At 39.7% G+C, this 20455-nt stretch overlaps 3 protein-coding genes across 7 annotated transcripts in view; 1 reads left to right on the top strand and 2 right to left on the bottom strand.

The window, feature by feature from the left end:
• MPHOSPH6 (M-phase phosphoprotein 6) overlaps positions 1-8101 on the top strand; it is an 8337-nt gene extending 236 nt beyond the window's left edge. The window contains exons 2-6 of one of the 4 annotated variants that reach the window (XM_010579657.1): positions 157-255; positions 4078-4190; positions 5763-5853; positions 6886-6983; positions 7439-8101. In XM_010579657.1, coding sequence (XP_010577959.1) covers positions 157-255; positions 4078-4190; positions 5763-5853; positions 6886-6983; positions 7439-7583 — 546 coding nt within the window. In that variant the 3' untranslated portion in view covers positions 7584-8101. Of the gene's footprint in view, positions 1-3; positions 96-156; positions 256-4077; positions 4191-5762; positions 5854-6885; positions 6984-7438 lie in introns of those variants that run through there. The other 3 variants (XM_010579659.1, XM_010579660.1, XM_010579658.1) reach the window with 3 other exon arrangements.
• A 4740-nt stretch (positions 8102-12841) lies between these two features.
• Positions 12842-19830, bottom strand: LOC104839380 (arylamine N-acetyltransferase, pineal gland isozyme NAT-10). Of its 2 annotated transcripts, XM_010579664.1 has the most exons (3): positions 19761-19830; positions 17191-17745; positions 12842-14699 (listed from the first exon to the last, which is right to left on the bottom strand). In XM_010579664.1, exon 3 carries the CDS (start codon positions 14692-14694, stop codon positions 13822-13824), a length of 873 nt encoding a protein of 290 aa, XP_010577966.1. In that variant the 5' UTR covers positions 14695-14699; positions 17191-17745; positions 19761-19830; the 3' UTR covers positions 12842-13821. The 2 variants fall into 2 exon arrangements, with proteins under 2 accessions (XP_010577966.1, XP_010577965.1); XM_010579663.1 differs by lacking the exon at positions 19761-19830 and having other exon boundaries at positions 17191-18124.
• Positions 19118-20008, bottom strand: LOC104839379 (arylamine N-acetyltransferase, liver isozyme-like). Its single transcript, XM_010579661.1, has one exon. It carries the CDS (start codon positions 20006-20008, stop codon positions 19118-19120), a length of 891 nt encoding a protein of 296 aa, XP_010577963.1.
• Positions 20009-20455: the final 447 nt, after the last annotated feature.

Here is a 20455-nt window from a genome sequence, read left to right on the forward strand (position 1 = left end):
GGGGCGGCGAGGGGAGCCCCTGGCCTGGCTTGGGGGCATTTTGCGTGTCCGCCCTCGTCTGACACACGGGCGTGAGTGACCGTCTCCTACGCCCCGTAAGGCTCGCTTTAAAATAGGTGTGCGTGCGTCTTCAGCGTCGCTTGCCCTTTCACTCAGGCCTGCAGCTTTCGGGGCTGCTCCTCTCCAACTCGGCCGGCAAGAGGCGATTTCAGAGAGCTGCCACCGAATACCGGGCTGCTTAAACGCTGGCGAGAGGTCTCAGAGGGGTTATAAACTGGAGGGTGTGATCCAGGTTTCTTTCTTTTCTCCTTGGTGTGCATTTCTTTGTCTGTTTACATTAATGGCTAATAAAATACCCCACCTGAACGGCAGTGTTAACCGCCTTTCCCAACTCGTAAATGCTTGCATTTGTAACTTGGCTGCTAGTAACATCATGACGTGCCTGTTACCTTGGAATTGTGAATCTTATGTCAAGACCCATGTGAAATTAGTCTCGGCTTACTGGCTAATGGATTCCGCTTCACATCGTGTACTACAACACCTAATTTGGTAGAGTACATTCTCCTGTGATTGATGGTTCTTTATTGCTGGAAAACAACCAGTACAAGTTGAGTTCCCATTACTTTTTTTTTAAATGTTAATATCCATTAAATTTTTATAACTGATTATGACAGGGCCTTTGTGGCTTCTTGCTTGTGGTGTTTTACTTAACCATTTTTTCCCCCACATATTTATATGGGACTATATTTCAGACACTGGCTGAAAGGAGTTTAGCTGACTTCAGTTCAATCTTTCACGCAAAGTGTACTCTGCTACAGTAAGATGGTGGAATATTTACCCCAATTAACAGATGTTGCTAACGAAAGACTGAAACTCATGGATAGAGGGAATGGAACACATCTTGCCTCACTCTCAAAAGGGGGTAGATGTTGAGCTTAGTCCCATAACCTGGATTGCAACATCATTATTTTTTCTTATTTTTATGTAATACTCTCTTTTAAAGTGAAATTTCTGCTCCTGTTGTTTGCCAGTTTATTAACCCCCTGGAGATTTCAAAAGCCAGTTTTTACATTTTCTTCCTTGGAAGGCTGTGGAGAACCAGCCTATGAATGTGCTGCCTTGACATTTGCAGATTTACAGTCCGGGCAGTAGTAACCAACCAGCTTTGAAGAGATGAGTAGGTTTTGAAAAGGTCATACACAGATCTTGAATTTAGCACTTTCCTTCTGCAGATCATCTTGTTTATAAATGTTTTAATTAATCCTTCAGCAGCTGCCTCCACAGGTACTGATAAGATGCATTATCACAATTCAGCAGGCGGGTGAAGTGGCTCCCAAAGGTGACACGGGGTCAGTGGTAGCGTTTTGAAGACCACTTGCGCCAAGTACTTAGCCACGTGTGCTCACCGCTTGATGTCGAAGGATGGCTCATGCTTTTAGATCTTGCATCATTTGATCCAGGTCCCATTGCTTGGGAAACTAATCCAAATAACCACTCAGCTACTGACTTACATACTCTGTGTCTATTACAATGGATATATTTTTAATTCATCCATGTGTGTTTACATTTTAGATAAATGTGATCACATATTTTTTATCTAGTTATTCCTGTAGTCATCTTCAGGAACAAAAATCTTTAAAATGTCATGTGAAATGATTATTTAATTGGATGCTTGTAACAGAATTTCTCCTGTTGAGATTTCTGACTGGCTAACCAATTTCCTTGAGCAATATGGTTTTCCACATGATAGATTCACTTATTTTCCTGTAGAAGATACTGTAATTTTAATTGGAAAGCTTTGACATATTTTGGAGCGACTCAGAAAACAAAAAGTCAATTTTTCTTTCATTAAAGATCTTGTACAATGGATGCAAATAGAAATATAAATGGAAAATGAGACACTAGCACTATATTGGCTTTTACTTCAGAGTTTGGTTTGGTTTGCTTGGGCATTTTGTAAAGACTGAAGAGCTGTGGGAGGTGTATGTAATACACGTAGTACGCATCTGTGTGACCTATATATTTTAAATAAGCTCAGTAATGCAGGTTTTTTTGTTGGAGGGAAGTGTTTTGTGATGCCTTCTTGGGCTTTATCCCAACCAAGCCCATTTTAGCTGGGACCTAAACTATCTCCAGGTTTAGTGTTCCCCACTGGCACGTTACCTGTCAGCCTGCAGGCTTATCTAAACACATAAATGATGCTGCTCTAAATGAGAGGGGTAAAATTAGTTGATACAAAATTCCTCTGCAGTGTTGCACACTGTCCTGGTTTCAGCTGGGATAGAGTTGATTGTCTTCCTAGTAGCTGGTACAGTGCTATGTTTTTGAGTTCAGTATGAGAAGAATGTTGACCACAGACTGACATTTTCAGTTGTTGCTAAGTAGTGTTTAGTCTCAAGTCAAGGATTTTTCAGCTTCTCATGCGCAGCTGGTGAGAAAGCTGGAGGGGCACAAGAAGTTGGCACAGGACAGAGCCAGGGCAGCTGACCCAAACTGGCCAAAGGGGTATTCCAGACCATGGGACATCACATCTAGTATATAAACTGGGGGGAGTGGGGGCAGGGGATCGCCGCTGGGGGACTAACTGGTGTCGAGCGGCGGGTGGTGAGCAATTGCACTGCACATCATTTGTACATTCCAATCCTTTTATTATTACTGTTGTCATTTTATTAATGTTATCATTATTAGTTTCCTCTTTTCTGTTTTATTAAACCATTCTTATCTCAACCCACGAGTTTTACTTCTTTTCCTGATTTTCTCCCCCATCCCACTGGGTGGGGGGGTGTGAGTGAGCGGCTGCGTGGTGCTTAGTTGCTTTGTACACATACAGGTATGCTTTGATAGCCACAAAACAGTTTTTGTACTGGAGTGCATATAAACTGTACTGGTAGACTTGCCTGTAGCTGGGAATAACATTGGTATAAATGTACACCTCTGACAGATACAGTTATTCGAACACTTTCTGTAGACCCTAAGGGAGGTCCCAGCTCCTAGGGGTGTGAGAATATTATGATTATTACCATAAAGTTGTAAAGAGTTGTTTTTTCCAGCATGTTTGTTTAACATTGTTGATACTTAAATTGTCACTTAGTTCAGGCACCTGACTTGAGACAAATGGAAATAAAAGGGATGTTTCACATATCTCAGGTCTGTAGTTTTGCACTGTCAGCAATTTGTCATAGACTGTGACAGATGTCCTCTTTTACTCCCAGCTGTGAGAGAGGTTACTCTTTCTATCTGCCTGTTCCTGTCCTCTGCCAAAGATTATCACAGCAAAGGAAGCAATTTATAGGAATGTCCTTGTATTAGGCAAAAATAGCAGTCTTACCCTAAACTAGGTTATTGGTCTTAACTAATTTGGCAGACTGTTCCTGCAGTGAGTTAACAGGTACTTACCCATGCTGCTTGACTGGTACTTTGGTGGGTCATCAATGAGAAGTTAAGAGCTGGTAACATCTTCCTTTAGCATAGCTGGACACAGAAGACTTCTTTTTGTAGCCTCAGTTACTTTTTTCTACTTCCAGAGGCAGGTTCCAGCCTTCAGAGCTACAAATGCAAGCCAGTTCATTAAATTAAATCTGAGAAAAGAAGAGGATGGTTGAAAGTATAGAAGTTTCAAAAAATGGCCGACCTGGTATGACCTAGCTCTAGCTCAGAGCTCCAGTGCTGTTTGTATGGGTGGTGGTGGTTTCTGATACACAGCGATAACTCTTAACACCATTATGTTCTCTCTGGCCTTTGTTGAAACATTAGAAAAATCTTAGCAAAGTTATGGAGTTGTAACATCTCAGGTCCATCAAAACTAACCAGGAAAGGTCTGTTTCTTTGTGTGTAAGTACAGATGTGGCTGGCTGTTGGCTTCCAGTAGATAGCTGTGATCAGCAGTTATTTACTTTTCCATTACCTGTTTGCCCAAACTTAGACCAAACCCAGAGAAAAATCATAAAGAGCATTTACTTTTTATCAACTGCTAAATGTTATGTAATAGATAATTGTCATCATGCAGTTACTGCATGTTCAGAACGTACTCATGATGCAAAAAACTAAAGTTGTGTGTTTATGTGTCTTTCTTTTTAGTTCATGCAAAGGGGTTTGGATTCACAAACTAAAAAACAGCTAGAAGAGGAGGAAAAGAAGATAATTAGTGAAGAACACTGGTATCTTGATTTACCAGATCTAAAGGAGAAAGAGTAAGCTTGTACCCTTTTGTACTTTTTATCATCAGTGGATTGTTGTGGAGTGGGAATAGAATGTACATATTTTTTTCCTATAAAAGAAGTATTGCTAATAACCAATTAACAGAAGCAAAAATAATGACAGAGTGACATTACAGCTTTTTTATTATTTATTTTCAGGGACATTGTCAAGGTTGCCTAGTGCAGTTTAACCTACTTTCATTTCTTGTGTGTGTTGTTTTCTTTCACTCACACATTCTTCTAGATGCATGTAATTAGTTTTTCAGGCAGGGACTAGTTCATTCACTGCTGTTTTTTCCCTTCATTTGAAAAAAGAAGTTTGAAACCTTGTGTTAGTAAATTCACCTTCAGTCACACAGGTCCACTCAGGACAGCTCTGTCTTTTTGAGTCCAGTTTGCTTCAAATCCTGTTTTTGAAGTAGGAGAGAGAACAGCAAAAATAAAGGAAGGCTTAGCTAATAAGAAATAAAATGTCCGTTCCTGCTATTTAGAAAGGTGCTTTAAATAGCAGGAGAACTACTTTTAAAATTGCTTGATTTTTGTCCTTTGAAAAGAGGATGAAAATTCCATTGAGGGAGACCATACATAGTTTTTAAAAAGCTGGGATCCACTGAATTAGCTGTAGACGAATAAAGTCATTGATAAACTATTTTCCATTACTGTTGTTGGGTATGACAAAAAGGTATTTGAGCTTCAGTTGCATAAGGAAGGTTCAAGGTGGACATTAGGAGAATTTTTCTAACAATAAGGCTATTGAAGCACTGGAATAGAATGCCTAAGGAGACACTGGATTCTTCATCATTGGAAGTCTTTTCAGGACAGGTTAGATGGACCTCTGCTGTTCATGGTACATGTTTAACTGATCCTGCCTTGAGGTAGGAAAATGAGCTTGATCTCTTCAGCCTGACTTCTTATGACTGTAGGAGTTTGTTTTACGTGGAAGATGAAGAGGATGAGGGAAGAGGTGCATATATGTGCAAGGAAAAGAAGGATGGAACAATTCGCGGAAGTACTTTTATCTAACACGTGTCTTATGAACACCTCAGGGTCGTGTTTCTTTTCTCGCTCCATGCTCATTAAAAGAGGAAAAAAGGAGGGAGAAGGTGGAAATCTTTCTCTGCTGAACAGAGAATTAGACAGTGTTTTGTATCCTGACAGACTCAGCTAATGCCAGGTGTAACATCACAATGAAAAATTAATTAGAAGTTTTTGCTGGTATAGTAATGCCACCTGGAGAGTGATATTTATGTGGTATTTTTATTCTGGCAAAAGCATTAATGTAGGTGGAATCATACCAGTAAAGAGGGTTTTTTGTCAGGAGAGTTAATTTTGCTTGTGGAACTGGCACAGCTTTACTGGCAAAAAGTATTCCTTTGCACTCCAAGCTCCTTGTATTGAAAGATTTATCAGAGCAATTAAGCTTCAGAAAGTAGTTGATGCTTTAAAATACACTGTGGTTTTGTTTATTTGTGTGGGGGGAAGACAGCAGATGCTTTTTGCATTTGTTTAATTTGATTATTTTATAGCGCACCGTTTGACAAAGTGCTGGGTTTGGGTTTCATGCAGGAGCTTTGTAATAGAAGAGAGGAGCTTTATGCCATGTGAGGATCTACTGTATGGCAGAATGTCCTTCAAAGGATTCAATCCAGAAATTGAGGTACCATTTAAATGTTCTGTTTTGAGGTGGTCTCACATTAGGACTGAAGCCCTTGGGGATGGGGATTTGAGTGTTGACACTGCATGCTGTTTGGCCTTTGCAGCACGTTCCATAAATCCTCCCGTGTACAGGAAGTCTGTGATTCAAACCAAAATGTTGGTCAGTGCAGCATCTGGTAAATAGAAGTTTTTCATCATGTTGTGTTGATGGTCAGTAATTGCACGACTCCTGCAGGTTGTCCCTTGCTGAAGTACGGAAACTGTCCCACATGCTGCTCACCAAAATGATAGCTCACTTTTCCTCCTGCCATTTAATTTAGAGTCCAATCCTATAAACATTCAACCCTATTTATTCAACACTTACTCGTGTAAGTAAGGGCTTCAAGTTCCAAAGTAAAAATTCTGGGCAAGAGAGTCTAATTTCCTTCTGGCATGTTTCATGCTGTTAGAACTACACTGAGATAGTAATACAAATGTTACCACTGAACTGAAGCAGGAGGATGAAGGTATAAAGACTAAGAGATATGCAAAAGGCTATACAAGGTGATTTACTAGGGGATTCTTCTAGTTATTTTGAACTTGCTCTCACTGTGACTTGGCATATTATTCCTTCATGTTTTTTGCTAGTAGTTTATTGTAAATCCTTGCAGATACTTTTCCTTCTTAACAAAACCATTTCAAGGACTATGTGCTAACATCACAATGAAAAATTAATTATGATCTAATTCTCTCATCTCCTGAAGATGTCTGGCGTGCTCTTGAGGATGTTTGAATAGTACAATTCACTGAAACCCTGTCTCTGTGTTGCCCCTTTTCCCAAAGGCAATCTCTAAGCTCAGCTTAGCAACAGGCAGGCATGTTGCCTTTTCTTCATGAGTTTTTGTGACAATATACTCTAGCCTGACCAGGAACAGCAAATAATTATTAAATTTGGTTCTTACCTTTTATGTGTTTCTCCTACCAGTGAATTTCAGCATATTTCAGCCATTGTGTCAGGCTTACAAATTTAAGCTACTTCTTATTTCATTTTCAGAAGTTAATGATCCAAATGAACTCTAGGTGCAAGGAAGAAGAAATCGAAGTGGATGATAAAATGGAGGCTGATGTGTCAGATGAAGAAATGGCCAGAAGGTGAGTTATATTTTACAACATGATCAATATTAGCCAGGAATATGGTATGTTACTGCATTGTGTGTGGGAAAGTAAACACAAAAAGCAAACAAACAAAATAAATGAAGAAAAAAACCCAACAGATACAGTACTTTACTGAACTGACTTTCCAGGAATTCTGGTGTGTATTCAGTGGAATCTCCATCACTTTTTGGGATAAAATATCTTTAAGGGTTTTCTGCCCTTTGATATCCAGGTATTCCATGCTAATTCCCTCCTTGTTCCAGATTGCTGACAAACCCAAACTATCAGAATAAATAATATTGTAATGAGTGATCATGTAGTACTTGTGCTTCTTAAGCTTCTGATGACCAGCTTTTTTACACCACTTAAATTGTTAATTAGATTTATGATTTGCTCCATTGAAGTTTTCTCTGATTTTAGTAAAAGCTGTAAATTTTTTGCTATCCTTACAGATATGAAACATTAGTGGGAACAATAGGGAAGAAATTCTTGAGAAAGAGAGACCAGCGTGTACTCCAGGATGAAGATGAAGATGGGAGTAGTAACACAAGACCTAGCAAAAAAGCTAAGAAAAAGTTCTTAAAACCTCAGGAGTAATGTCAACTACACAACTGGAGCTAATAGAAATGTTATCTACCAAATAATAGTATCACGAACTGGAGGTTGTTTGGAGTTCTTGCTGTTTAATGCAAAGAACAGGTTTGTAAATCTGAGTCTGTTCTCACTGAAATTTCTACCGTCCACGTGACAAACATTTTTCAAAGTGGATGTGTATATAATGGATGTCATACATCCTTTCCCCTCTCAGCAGCTTTTAATGTGCGGGGCACTAATCCCATCAGTCTTTTTAAATGTTGTGCATAACTAGATTGAGTGTAATATGCAATCGAGAGCAACGTTGTTTACAATTTATGATAACATCTGAAAGAAGTATTTGGAGTAAAGACAAACTTTGTCCAATCCAGTAAGGCAGTTCCACTTTCACTGCTTTTTTTTATTATGAAAGTGAAAACCTTTGCTATCTTCAAATTGAAAAAAGTCGGCAGAAACATGTTTGGGGTTCTTTGTTTTGGTTTTTTTTTTTACTGTGCTAAAAATAAGATGGGAAAAGAATAGATAAAATCTATTTTGTTGAATTTTATTTTTTATAAAGCTCATTTAAAAATAGAGGGGTTTGTAGTAAAACTTTTTTTTTTATAGAGCAAGCTAAATATTTGGCAATGTTTACAGTTTGACACTTGAGCAGATTGTGAGTCTTAATTTCTGTCTTCCAAAAGAAGTTTGCTAATCTTGCCTCTTTTTCAGAAAAAAAAAATTCCAATCTTACAGTTATCTAGGTCTTGTCATAGAAGTATAATAACGGCTTCAGAAACCTATTTGAACGCTGAATAAAAACTGATTTTCTTGTGTGGTTAATGATTGCGGTTTAGCTATTTTGATGTAAAAAATGTTGCTTACTACAATGTGATACAAGAAGTGATCCTGGTTTGTGCTGGCCACAGATGTCCCCAGATATTAGTTGACTGCACTGATTTTTTTCTGTGTAGTGTGCAGTGAAGACATCTGAAGTAATGTTAGAACGGAAACATGCTCTTTGGTCAGTCAGTGCTCTGGGCCCATTGAAAAATGTCAGTTGTCATGTCTAAAACCGTAGCAGTTCTCCATATCCTGTCTTTCAACAAGAAATATTTCTTTCTGTTACTTCATGTCCCCAGCTAGATGTCTAAGTTATTCATCCTTAATGCTGACTTTCTGGAGAAAGAGGAATTTGTTAAATTTAAGCAAGTAGTGGCCATTCTGTCATGGACACAAGAGGCTTTATTTTTTTTTTTCTTTAACAACTGGGTGAAGCAAGACATGAAACTCAATTATATAAAGAAAGAGACTGTGCGTCTGCTGTGTTTTGCATGTGATATATGAACTATAATCCGTATATCAAGAGCACCTCATTAGATATTCAAGATGGATCACACATGGAAAGAGAAATATACTTTTAAGCTAGTAAGGGGACCTCATACAGGTGGAAAGTCAGTGATTCATGATCTGAGATAGTTTTTCAGAGCTAATTAAATGCTACTGGTTCAATTACTTAAAACCTGATCATATATTATTGCTAGCTGAAAAGGAGTTAATGATGGCAAGACATTTTTCTTCCCATGGAAGATGTGACCTGAGCTAAGAAATGATTTATTGTTGGTCATCACAAGAAAAACTCAGAATATATCCCATTATTCTTTCTTGCTTATTAGTAGGAAAATGATTCTCCTCTATCTGAACACATTTTGTCAATGGAGAGAGAATTTCTGCATAGCTATGTTGGATAGTTGAGGGGGGAAAGTGTGTTCTAGTGAACCACCAGCAACCAGGAGATGTCACTGCAATTGCACACCCTGAGAGACAGTAAATTGGAGAAGGTTCCGGTGGTGTCATGTAAAGGAGCTTTTGGGTAATTTTGATAACAGTTAGTGGCTCAGATGAACTCTGCGTGAAGTCTTTCTTTGCCAATGCTCTATGCAGAGAGCTCTCTTGCATTGCAGAGTTCTCTTCAGTCCAATGAGGGGTGATTTTGCGTAGTTAAAGGGTGTTCTGCCATATGCTGGTCCTTAATTTTATGTCATTTCCTGATGGATGGCTGGAAATGTGGGTAAGAGCGTGAGTGAACTCTAAACACCTTCCTAGAAAATCCATGATTCTGGAATCTGGGAGGGGGGAGGAGAGGGGAAGGGGTGGTTCTTCTGTTTCTTAAACATGCCCAACACCACCTGTGAAGAAATGATAGATTTTGGTTTATTATCTTCAAAGCTGGTTGCTCTGCTGTTCATGTTAGGTGGTGGCTAGGTGAGCTATTGAAATGCTATAGTAAGACCAGCTACTAAATTTTGGCACAGTCTCTTATTCATGGGGAGTTTGTAAAATGCACCTTTAAAAGCACCATTCGTAGTGCATTATCGTGAGCAAGACAAAACTAAAAATTAGCCCTACATGACTTTTTAAATGCACTTTAAGTGCCCAGAATTACAAGCGGGCATTTTATGATAGGATCTATATTTCCAGCCTTATAAATACATATGTATATATATAAAAGAGAGAGAGATGCATGTATGTATTTTAAGTCTGGCTCTAGCTTCCTAGCCAGGGTAGAAACATTCTGCTGTATAAAAAATCTGTGCTTGAACTACTCTTTGACAGAGATGCAAGTGTAGCAGTGAAATATTCATAATGCGAACCTATATTAATTCAAGCTTTCTTGGCTCTGACAGTCTCAAATGCAGATACATTTTCATGTGCAACTTCCTAAGCTGTAGAACTTTCCCACGTGGTCACGTTTCTAAATTAAAAGCATTTCTTTGAGAACAAAAGCAAGTTGGGATAGGTAGTAAGCATTTTTGTTGAAGAAAATGGCTACTTGCAAAATGTGATTGGTAAAGAGTTACCAGACACCAGAAGTGTTTGTGCCTGTTATGCTACGGTACCTATTAAAGCGAACAAAGCAAAGTGTACGTTGTAGTTTGTGCTCACTGACAGCTCACAGTGTTAAGTTTAAGCAAGTCCCTTGTCAGGTGAAGTTTTGTCCCTCCCTTTGACAGGCTGTTTATTTCTGTAATAACTGCTGATGTTGGAAACATGTAAGTATTTAATATCTTTCTTGCTGATGTTTCTTGTTTTGTTATTTTTATTCTGCTTAGTATTGGATCTTAAAATGTCCAGGACCAGAGTCCAACTGAAGTGAGCCATCCTGTATCCTCCCTTTAGTAATGCATGAGCTGATTAAACTTTGATTCTTTGGGGAGGGGGGAAGATGTTCAGTGGTGCCATGGAGTTTGAACTGTGTTTTTTCTGTTATGTGTCTTGTTTTCTAATAAGACACTCCATTATACAATTCTACAGTCGCGGATGGCTGTCGTTGCCATTGGGCATTGAGTGTGTGTATAATGGGCAGCTGGGCTGGGATTCTGGGACTTAATCCAGCATTCAGACTTAAAAAGAAATTCTCTCATCTTTCTGTTAATTGGAATACCATACTTCTAAATTGTATATGGAATTAGACTCCTGGGTGGGGGGTTATATGCGTTTTTTCTGCTTCATTTCAACAACAGTCAACGACGAAAACTGCACAATAGCTTAGGCTCTCATTAAACTTTTCTGAGAGAGTGTTAATAAAGCATAGTGGTGGGTGAAGGATGTGAAACATCCCGTTTCTCTTCTGCATGTGAATCCAAGTTTCTCTGAGAGCTGATGCTTTAAGGACTCAGTTTTCTCTTCTTTTGCGTCTGGGAGAGCATCTGCCTGCTACATAATGCCTTGCTAATGGAACCCCAGCATGAGACCTCTGGGTTTGTTAGGGTTTGTTTGTTTTTACACCATTCTCGCCTCAAACCTTTGAGACATTTTGGGTCTGGCATTCACACCTCAATAACCTGCTCTCGTCAGCTTTTGGGGGAGCTTCAGCTAAACTGTGAAACTGTTCCTCAGCTGTACATGTTGACGTTTCTTCGCGTGATCTGATGTTGCACAGTGAGGACCTGGTTATAATTGTCACATTGAGAGGAAAAATCCCACTCAGAGAGTGGTTATCAACAGATGGAGTCAGAGAGAGGGTTGAAGCTTTAGTCATTGGCAGCCCCGTAGATCTTTAGTAAGAACTGAACAGTAGAAGGGGGTATCTGGGTTGAGTCCCATCATAGCAGGCACAGTTAAAAATACCAATATGAGTCTGTAGACTTCTGCCCAAGAAACCCTTGCATTCCATAACCTGAGCAATTACCTGGGAGCAGCAGCAGGAACATCTCTAGAGAAGTATGGAGGCAAAATCACCAGTCTGTTAATAGCTGTCCTCTAGACAAGAGGCAGCAGCACCAGAAAACAACTAGTTCATTGTATAGAGAAATATGGTTTGGTGACCTGGGTGAATGCAGATGGGAATTTCTGTCAGCTAGAATGGAGGTGGTGAGTGTTTTAAAGCTCATAATGTTCCTTGGGGTCTCGGGGAACACCTCAGTTTGATCAATCATTTAGAAAGGAGTAAAAAACCTTAATGGGACCTTAGTGTGAGAGAATAATATGAACACAAATTAGAGAACAAAAGTCCTTAGTTCCATTATTTATAGAAAAAAACTCTGTTCCCACCTCAGTAAGATCTTCCAAGCCTCCTGCTTGGCCCTTGGTTCCTTGTCCCTGTGCAGGTACACGTGCATCCCGGTCACCAGCTGCCACCACGGCCGGTCGGCAGGGAAGAGCCGGCTCGCACCGTGGCCACCCCAGAGCTGTTGACTACTGGGCCTCCTCTTCAGTGATCGTCTTCCTCCTCAGCCTACAAGCTCTTTGTCCAGGAACCTGTAGGAACTTACCGCCTCCAATGCTGCTGTCGAATTTGTTCGATATTGGCCGGTTTGGTTCAAAATGTTTGTGGTGGGGAGGGTTGGCCAGCAGATGGATAGCATGATTGAACAGACCTCGTCTACTTTGCAAATGGTGTGTGCAGGAGTCATGCATTTGGGGTGGAGGCTGTATTTACAGCAACTCTTTATGTTTTTATTTTCCTTTATTTATTTTCAGGTATACATTTACAGCATTTATGAGATTTATGGTCAGATGATGTCTCTGAGCAAAAAGACACACTATCAGTGAGAGGAATCAACATTTCCCCAATACTCAGGATTGTGGAGAAAGGGTGTTTTTCAGTGTTACTGCTATTTTTTCAATGCATTTGAGAATGTTTCCCCTTTCTCAGTAGTTTCCTTGTTTGGGCTTTTGGAAAAAAAAAAGTAAAATTAAAAAAATGGGGAAACATGCTTGTGAAATAATTCTAAAGAAAGGGTTTCCTTCAGATTTGACTGGCTCCTTGATTTTTTCACTTTGATACAGATGAATGAACTCATTTGTGACACTAAAGCTCCTGTGCTAAGTGGTACTCGTTCAGGACAGCCATATGGACTCCCGTATTTGCTATATACAAAGAGGGCAATATTAAGGGTATAGTGGGATTAGCTTCATTGTTCTACCTTTGTTATACTTGCAATGCTAAAAATATAAAATTTCCACCCCTTTTGAGATACAAGTAAATCTAAGCCAGTTGTGACATTTAAGCACCATTCACCCTTTATAGGATGATTACTTACCAGAAGCAAAGCTTGTAGGTGTCTCCTTAGAGCCCATCAGCCACAGTAATGGTGCAATATATACAACTTGCTTCACCAGAAAATAACGTACATACCAAAAATTACTTTGGGCAGTTTACTGCAGCAATGACAAAAGGGATGCACATGATGATAATTTTCATTTTGTACTATGTTTTGTCTAAGGATGACACTGGGAGAATTATGCCTCCTAATGCTCCTTTCAAAGGTGACATTGTTTTACTTACATTAAAGGTAGAGAAATGAGATGAGCTGCAAGTGGTTAGATCTTGTGAAAAATGAAGTTCTAAATGTTCACTTCATTGTCTAAATGCTCATATGTGACTTTTCTTCCTATAATAACCATAGAAAATGTGTTGGCAGCATATCACAATTAATAATCCATACTCCTATTTGTGTGCTATAGGCACTCCAAAATTTCCCAGACATATTTATTACCCAAGTTTATAACCAGATTCAAATCAGATCCTACATTTGTGCCAAAAATTGAACTGCAGTCATCTCACAGCAAATAATTCTACCTGACAGAAGAGTCTTAAATTCCTGATTTTTCCCAGAGTGAATTTCACTTTAATCTGGTATTAATGTACTTTTCCTTCAGTCGCCTGCAAGAGAATCCCATAATCTTACAGTAGTGATTGTGCAGACAGTGGAAGGTACTGTACATATGTAGCATTATTGTAGGTTTTTCTGGTCATCTAGATTGTATAAAATCCTTTGACGTTAATTGGGACAAGTTTTCTATCTAGGGTTATGTTGAATTTCTCTTTGAGTGTTTTTTCCACCTCTTCATCTTCAAGAGTTATGAATTCCACCAAATCCATATTTTCCTTGTAGTTGTATGTGGTCTCAGTGAGTGTCCACCCAATTAGTGCTCGAAAGCCATCAGTGGTCTGGAGGGTGCAGATGGACTTCTTTGTAAAGAGGGAATCTGGAGATGTCTGAAGGTACGTGCACTGGAAACGGAACTCTTCCACTGTCCGTGGCTCCAGATTGAACATATAAACTTTCCGACACTCTTTTTTCTCCAGAAGATCAGAATTAGAGAAATTTTGATTGGGAATGTATTGTTTCCGTCTCATTTTCTCAAGGTACCAGATGGCATTTTTTTCCGTGAAGCGAAAGACACCGGGAGCCTGGGGCTGGTCTTTCCCCGACACAAGCTCCATCGGTTGCCACATCTGATAGGATACACCAAAGCCTCCATCAACAATATAGGCTTTGCCATCAATAACTACCTTTACAAGGAGGTGGGTCATGATGGTAGCATACGCGTTTTGATGTGGATTGAACACATACGCTCCCAGAAAGCTGGTGTCGTACCCCAGGCGTTTCAGGACCCAACCCAACAGCTGGTTGTTTTCCATGCACCAGCCACCCCGCTTCCTCCGCACGATTTTGTTATAAACGTGCTCGAACTCCAAAGTAATTTTCTCCCCGCAATGGATGCTGAGGTTTTCGAAGGGAACAGCACGGATGTGGTGCTGGAATATATCGGTTAAGGTTTCCAAATCTTGTTTTTCAAGGGAACCTTTATAGCCAGTTCTTGCAAAATACTCTTCAAGGTTCATGTCACCTGTAAAGGAAGGAATTGCGTTTGGGTTTTGTTTTGTTTCTTTACATCAATGATTTATGATGCTGTGAAAAACTGCCCAGGCTGCTGCTAGCAAAGATGCTTTAATCTACTGAACCTCATCAGAACAGTTTTTGAAGGTAACAAGTATTAATATCAAATGGTTCCCCGAGCAAAGAAGAGCAGTGCACGTGAGGGTTTGCTTTTTGTCTTAGAGTGATCCCTATGGCAAACAGCTGGTGCAATTTCAGCTTGATATGCGGTGGCTGGGAAACGGGGATTTGCTGTATTTGCATTGTAACAGTGGGGTTAAGAAGAAATGTAAGATCACGCTAGGGAGTGTTCAGGAGTGGTCGTGAAAACCGGTCTAAATCCACTGTTCAGTGAAAGGAGTGTCAGTGGGGGAAGCAACATCATCTGCCAGTTGGAAGGAGGATAATTTGAGCCAGGATTCACATGTTCTTTTCATGAGTCTGCCACCGATCTACGTGACAGTAAATGAATTGCTCATGCAATACACGTCGCTCTTTCGCCACTCAGAAAAAGTGAAAATGATACTCCCTGCACATTTTGTAAAGTGTCAAGTTTTATTCAGATAATTATGACTGAAAAAACTCTCTGACCTTTGCAAGAGTTGCAGACCACTGAGTCTTTTGTCTGCTCTGAGTGTTGCACAAACTCATTTTGGTGTTGGAATAATGAATCTGAATGGAGGCGAGTGACCTAAAAGACAAAGAGCAGATCTCTACTCCCTGCTGTACCCTGCATCTCGCAGGGTGCCCTGAGAATGGACAGGGGCTGCTTTACATCTCTCTAGTCCCGGCCTTTCTCAAAATTCACTTTATTCCTTCCAGAGGAGGCATAACTGAGAATTACTGAAGCCTCCGGCAATGCATCCCTGGTCTGTCTGGCCGCCAACAGTGCCCACCTCCTGGCCCGCCTTGGTAGGACTTCTCATGAACAAGATTGCTGGATGAGGAACTACTCGACTTATTTTCTGCCTTCTAGTACCGTGGGAAGCCACACACAGTCATCTGGCTTTCGCAATGGCCCATCACGGTCTGCTGGCCACCGTTACGAGCTGGACGCTCATAGGTATCCAATAGATACTGTTTGTAAAATACACTGTAGATCGTCTGCTTGGGTATGGAGCTGGGCACAAAATGTTTTGAAGGCTTGAACCTTTGCAAAGAAAGCATTAAGGGTTTGAGCAGTCTAGAGTTACTACAAATATTTAGCTTCTTGACAACCCACAAAGCTACTTGGAAATCTTTTGTGCATACGGTAAGCTGAGGTTTAGACACTTAATATTAGCGACTCAGGAAGACTATTGCATTCAGATAAATTCAGTGGTGAACTGTTGAATGTTTACTGCAGACTAGAATTTCTCAAGATGGTTTTCAGTGACGGATCCGTGATGTGCATATGCACGGTATAGAAGCAGCTGTCCAAAGTGAATGGAGAGCCCCGTCAAAAACTGTGTGTTATCTTCTACAGAAAGAAATTTAACTTCCAGTGATATCTAAGCGTATTGTTGGAGGATATTCTCAATGTAATATTTGTTAAGTATAACATAAGACTTATGGGACTTTTGATTTGCAGAATCCAAGTCTATCTGATCCTACCTGCTCAAATTGTAAATGCTAAATAGATCACACCGGCATAAAGCTGGTTCTCGAGTTTATATTATTTGTAGTTTCTCTCTGCAGCTCCATAGTATGATTGATCAGCGTTAGATCTCGACTGTAGGAGATGAAAGCTACCGTTCTTTTGAATTGTGAGCAGATGAGATGAAAAGCTAGATACTGAACAGGTAGTCCCACAAATGTGGCTATGATTTATGCAGAGAAAAATATCAGCAGAAGAACTTTAAAGAACTATTTCTAAATGCGCAAATGAAGGTGCTCATACAAAAATATTCTTTATCAGGACTATACACACTATCAGAAATTCCACTATTAAAATACATTATCTGTCTACCTTTATCTTAATACATCAGCACATGGACTTTCTAAGATATGCAAACCACAGTTTGTAATTTCTTTTTTTTTTTTTAAAGGACTGTAATTTTATTCCCATAAAGCAGAATCTATTGATTATTAGATTGCTCTTTTGCTTCCTTTACATTTGCTAAACCACGACAGCAATATATTTAAATAAAGTTAAAAATCTAACAGAATAACTTCCAACGCAAGGTTGTAGTTCTAAATTTTTATCTACTATTGTATCTAAACAAAAGCATCTCTCTCATAGTCAAGTGGATCTTCTCCTGAAGAGCTAAAGATAGAAGAATTGAAATTGCATTATCACCGTTTTGCCCTCTTTAAGAGCCCATATTTAGCAGGTGATATTTTAGCTCTATATCCATACATTTTTATAACATCTTTCTTAAAGAGAATATTCCTTATGTTATTGCCATGACCTTTACCATCATAAAGAAACCAGGGTTTTTGTTTCTTTGTTTGGAGGGGGGGTTTTGAGAAAATAAACTTACCTCTTAAAAAAGCCTTATTTATTTATTGATGTATTCAGCTTCTGGGTTTTTTATTACTGGGGCAGCATTCAGTAAAGCCAGGAGTGGATACAAATTGTGAGGGCTGTCTTCCTCTCTAAGCTCCACTGGCCCTCACTCCTGAATCTTAAATGCCGAGAAAGGGCAGAGTCCACTCAAAATGAATGCACATTTTTGGACTTCACTGATCCATGAGCAAATTAAACTTTGTTTCTTCTCTATTAGTAGATGTTTGTGTTTTCCCCTGGTTAAGACCAGACTGAACTTGTTTTCCATGTCAAATAATTACAGTAGAAAGTTGCAAAAAGCTCTGTAACTTTTTTTAAATGAAATTATTGTTATCTTGCAAGCCAGCACTTTGCGATGGAGGATAGTCATCTGTTTCCTTGTGGGTACATGAAATTGCCAAGGTATTGCAGGCTGCGTGTTCCTGTGCTCCACAGAAGCACAAAATGACCTTTCTTTACCCACAAAGGAACTTTTTCAATCTGTTTGAAGCTTCAACTGCAGCAGGTAGTTATTCTGGAGATGCCACACCTAACGAATACAATGACAAATACTTATTGGCACAATGTTGTGTGTGAGAACAAAGTAATGCATTTCCTCTCTAAAACTTGGCCTTCTGCATCTTCACAGTGTTGCAGGGCTGTTTATTACATTCTGTCCCTGTCGAGCATGTCTCCTCTTCATTTGACAGAGGTGGAAAGTTGGAGGTCCCTTTCAAGAAGGCAAAGAGCCATTAGACTGCATCTGGGAAAGCACATGAGTTTTAAGCCCTTCAGGTACCCAGTGAGTCTGTGGTTGACTAACACAAGGGTCAAAGTCTTTTCCTTGGGCGAGGACGGGTGCTCTCCTGTCGCCCTCCTTCATGACACACCCTGTACAGTACCTGCCACAGGTATCATAAAGCGAAAAGGCTGTTGAGTTACATGTAACGATGTGAGACCACGCCAGTGGCGTGTCCCAACTTCCCAGCGTTTTCTTTTGCATCTGCAGTTTTACTTATTTAAGGTAGCTGTTGTGCAGAATACTGTTTGTAGTTAATATGAAGAGTTTTGTCTATAATACTGTCGCGTCCACTTGACATCATGGGAAGGCTAGGTCCCAGAAGTTTAGATTATAGTTTGCAAAGGTTGATCTAACTTTGATTGTTTCCATTTTTTAATACCAAAAGCCTGATTTTTAAGAACTGTTGAATTGTCTCAGCTTCTATTGATTTTGTTTGATTTCAAAGACACAGAAAAATCAGACTCAGAAAAATTGGACACTCAAAATTGGAGAGCTTTTGGGCTTTTTAAGTGCCCTTGCATAAATAGCTCACTTTAAGTCAATTTCTGGTAAGGAAATAGGACTCAAGTCTTTCAACTTATTTCATCATAAGCTAATCAGCACCTAACAGTGGCTTGTTTTGAGAAAGTCTTAACCTTTCTCTTTTTTTATGAGGTCTTTGAAAGCCAAATTCAGCTCAACTTTCTATTTCAGACTGTTAAAGGAAGTGAATAATTTTTCAAACTCTGTTGAGAAGGCTGGAAATAATACCTAAAAAGGTTAGAGGTCTTTTGTGTAAAATGGTAACACAGCTTCTCCTTCTGTATCATTTTGGTCTCCTTTGCCACAAAATATATCTGAAATAAAATCAGATCCAGAGAGGTGGAACAAAACCTTATGGAGTCAAAAAGCAATTTCCATATGAGCAAATTAGAGGTAGTAAGATGTCTCAGTTTCTAAAGAAGGAGAAGCTCAAGAAAAAATATGCAATTGATATGTGCAGTTAATTGGCAATGTACCTGAATTTACCAAGCTTAGTTCATCTGACTAGCTCAGCTTTAGAATCGGATTAATGTTATTAATGTTAATTCTAGAACTTTTTATATTGCATATTTAAAGACCATCTAGCACAGCATTAGAATTAGATTGTATCCACTAAATTAGGTGGCAAGCCACGAACGTTTACTGGTACGAGTTTGTTCTCCAGCACTATATTGAATTTGTCTTTCAGTGTTTTCTCAACCTCTTCATCTGTAAGAGTTGTGATCTGCACCAGGTCCATGTCCTCCATGTAGTTATACTTCATCTCAGTGAAGGTCCATCCAACTAAGGCATAAAGCCCTTCAGTGGTTTGGAGAGTGCAGATCGACTTCTTCCTAAGTATGTTATCTGGAGACACTTGTAGGTATGCATTTAGCTCCTGGAAGTCATTTATATGTCGTGGCTTGAGAGTGAATGTATATATTTTTCTGATATTCCCCAGTTCTGGAGTATCAGTGAAAGGGACACTTTGCTGCTCGGGAATATAATGCTTCCTTTTCACTTTCTCAAAGTACCAGGTGCCGTTGTCTTCCATGAAGCGGAAGATGCCAGGGGTCTGGGCTTGATCCTTCCCAGAAATCAACATCAATGGCTGCCACGCCTGGTAGGCACCGCCAAAAGCCGCATCTACTATGTAGGAATTTCCCTTGATCACCACCTTCAGTAGGATATGATTTATCTCAGAAGTGTATGTCTTCGTGGCAGGTTCATAACTGTTTCCTCCAAGAATACAGATGTCATACCCTAATTCTTGCAAGGCCCAAAACAGAAGGTAGTTGCTTTCCAGGCACCATCCACCACGTTTCTTTCTCACAATCTTATTGTAAATAGATTGTAAATCCAGTTCGATGGTCTCCCCACAATGCATGCTGAGGTTTTCAAAAGGAATTGCCTGGATGTGATGCTGGAAGATGACTGTTAAGGTTTGCAAGTCTGCATCCTGATGGGACTCATGGTAAGAAATTCTTGCTAAATACTCTTGAATGTTCATTTTGCCTGTGTGAGCAGAAAAATAGCCAGTTACTGTTGTGCGGCTCTCAAGGGGTTTACTCCTATTTCTGTAGCACAGATTAACCAGCCTAGGCCATTTCATTGAGGATTTGAAAGAAACCTGTGCCCTTGATAGGAGATGAATGCAGGCTAGACCTGCCTGTGTCATCTCTATTTCTTAAAAAAGAGACGAGGATAGGAGCAAGTGACAGTAATGCTTTCTCTCTCTCAGATGTTGCCTTCAAGCCAGGTGGATGTCTTTCCTATGGGAAGACACGGCACGTGGCACAACAGAGTCTCTGTCCCTGGATGAGGGTCCCACATGACAAAAAATTTATAAAACTGACAAACAGGTTTGCAGAAAAGCTGCTACACCATACCGGCATAAAATTCAAAGCAATTTCTTACTGTTTCTTTTACCGTAACAGGTAAGCAATTCTTTATTTAT

The sequence above is a fragment of the Haliaeetus leucocephalus genome, unplaced genomic scaffold (assembly GCF_000737465.1).
Source record: "Haliaeetus leucocephalus isolate CR32 unplaced genomic scaffold, Haliaeetus_leucocephalus-4.0 Scaffold668, whole genome shotgun sequence".
Classification (NCBI taxonomy): domain Eukaryota; kingdom Metazoa; phylum Chordata; class Aves; order Accipitriformes; family Accipitridae; genus Haliaeetus; species Haliaeetus leucocephalus.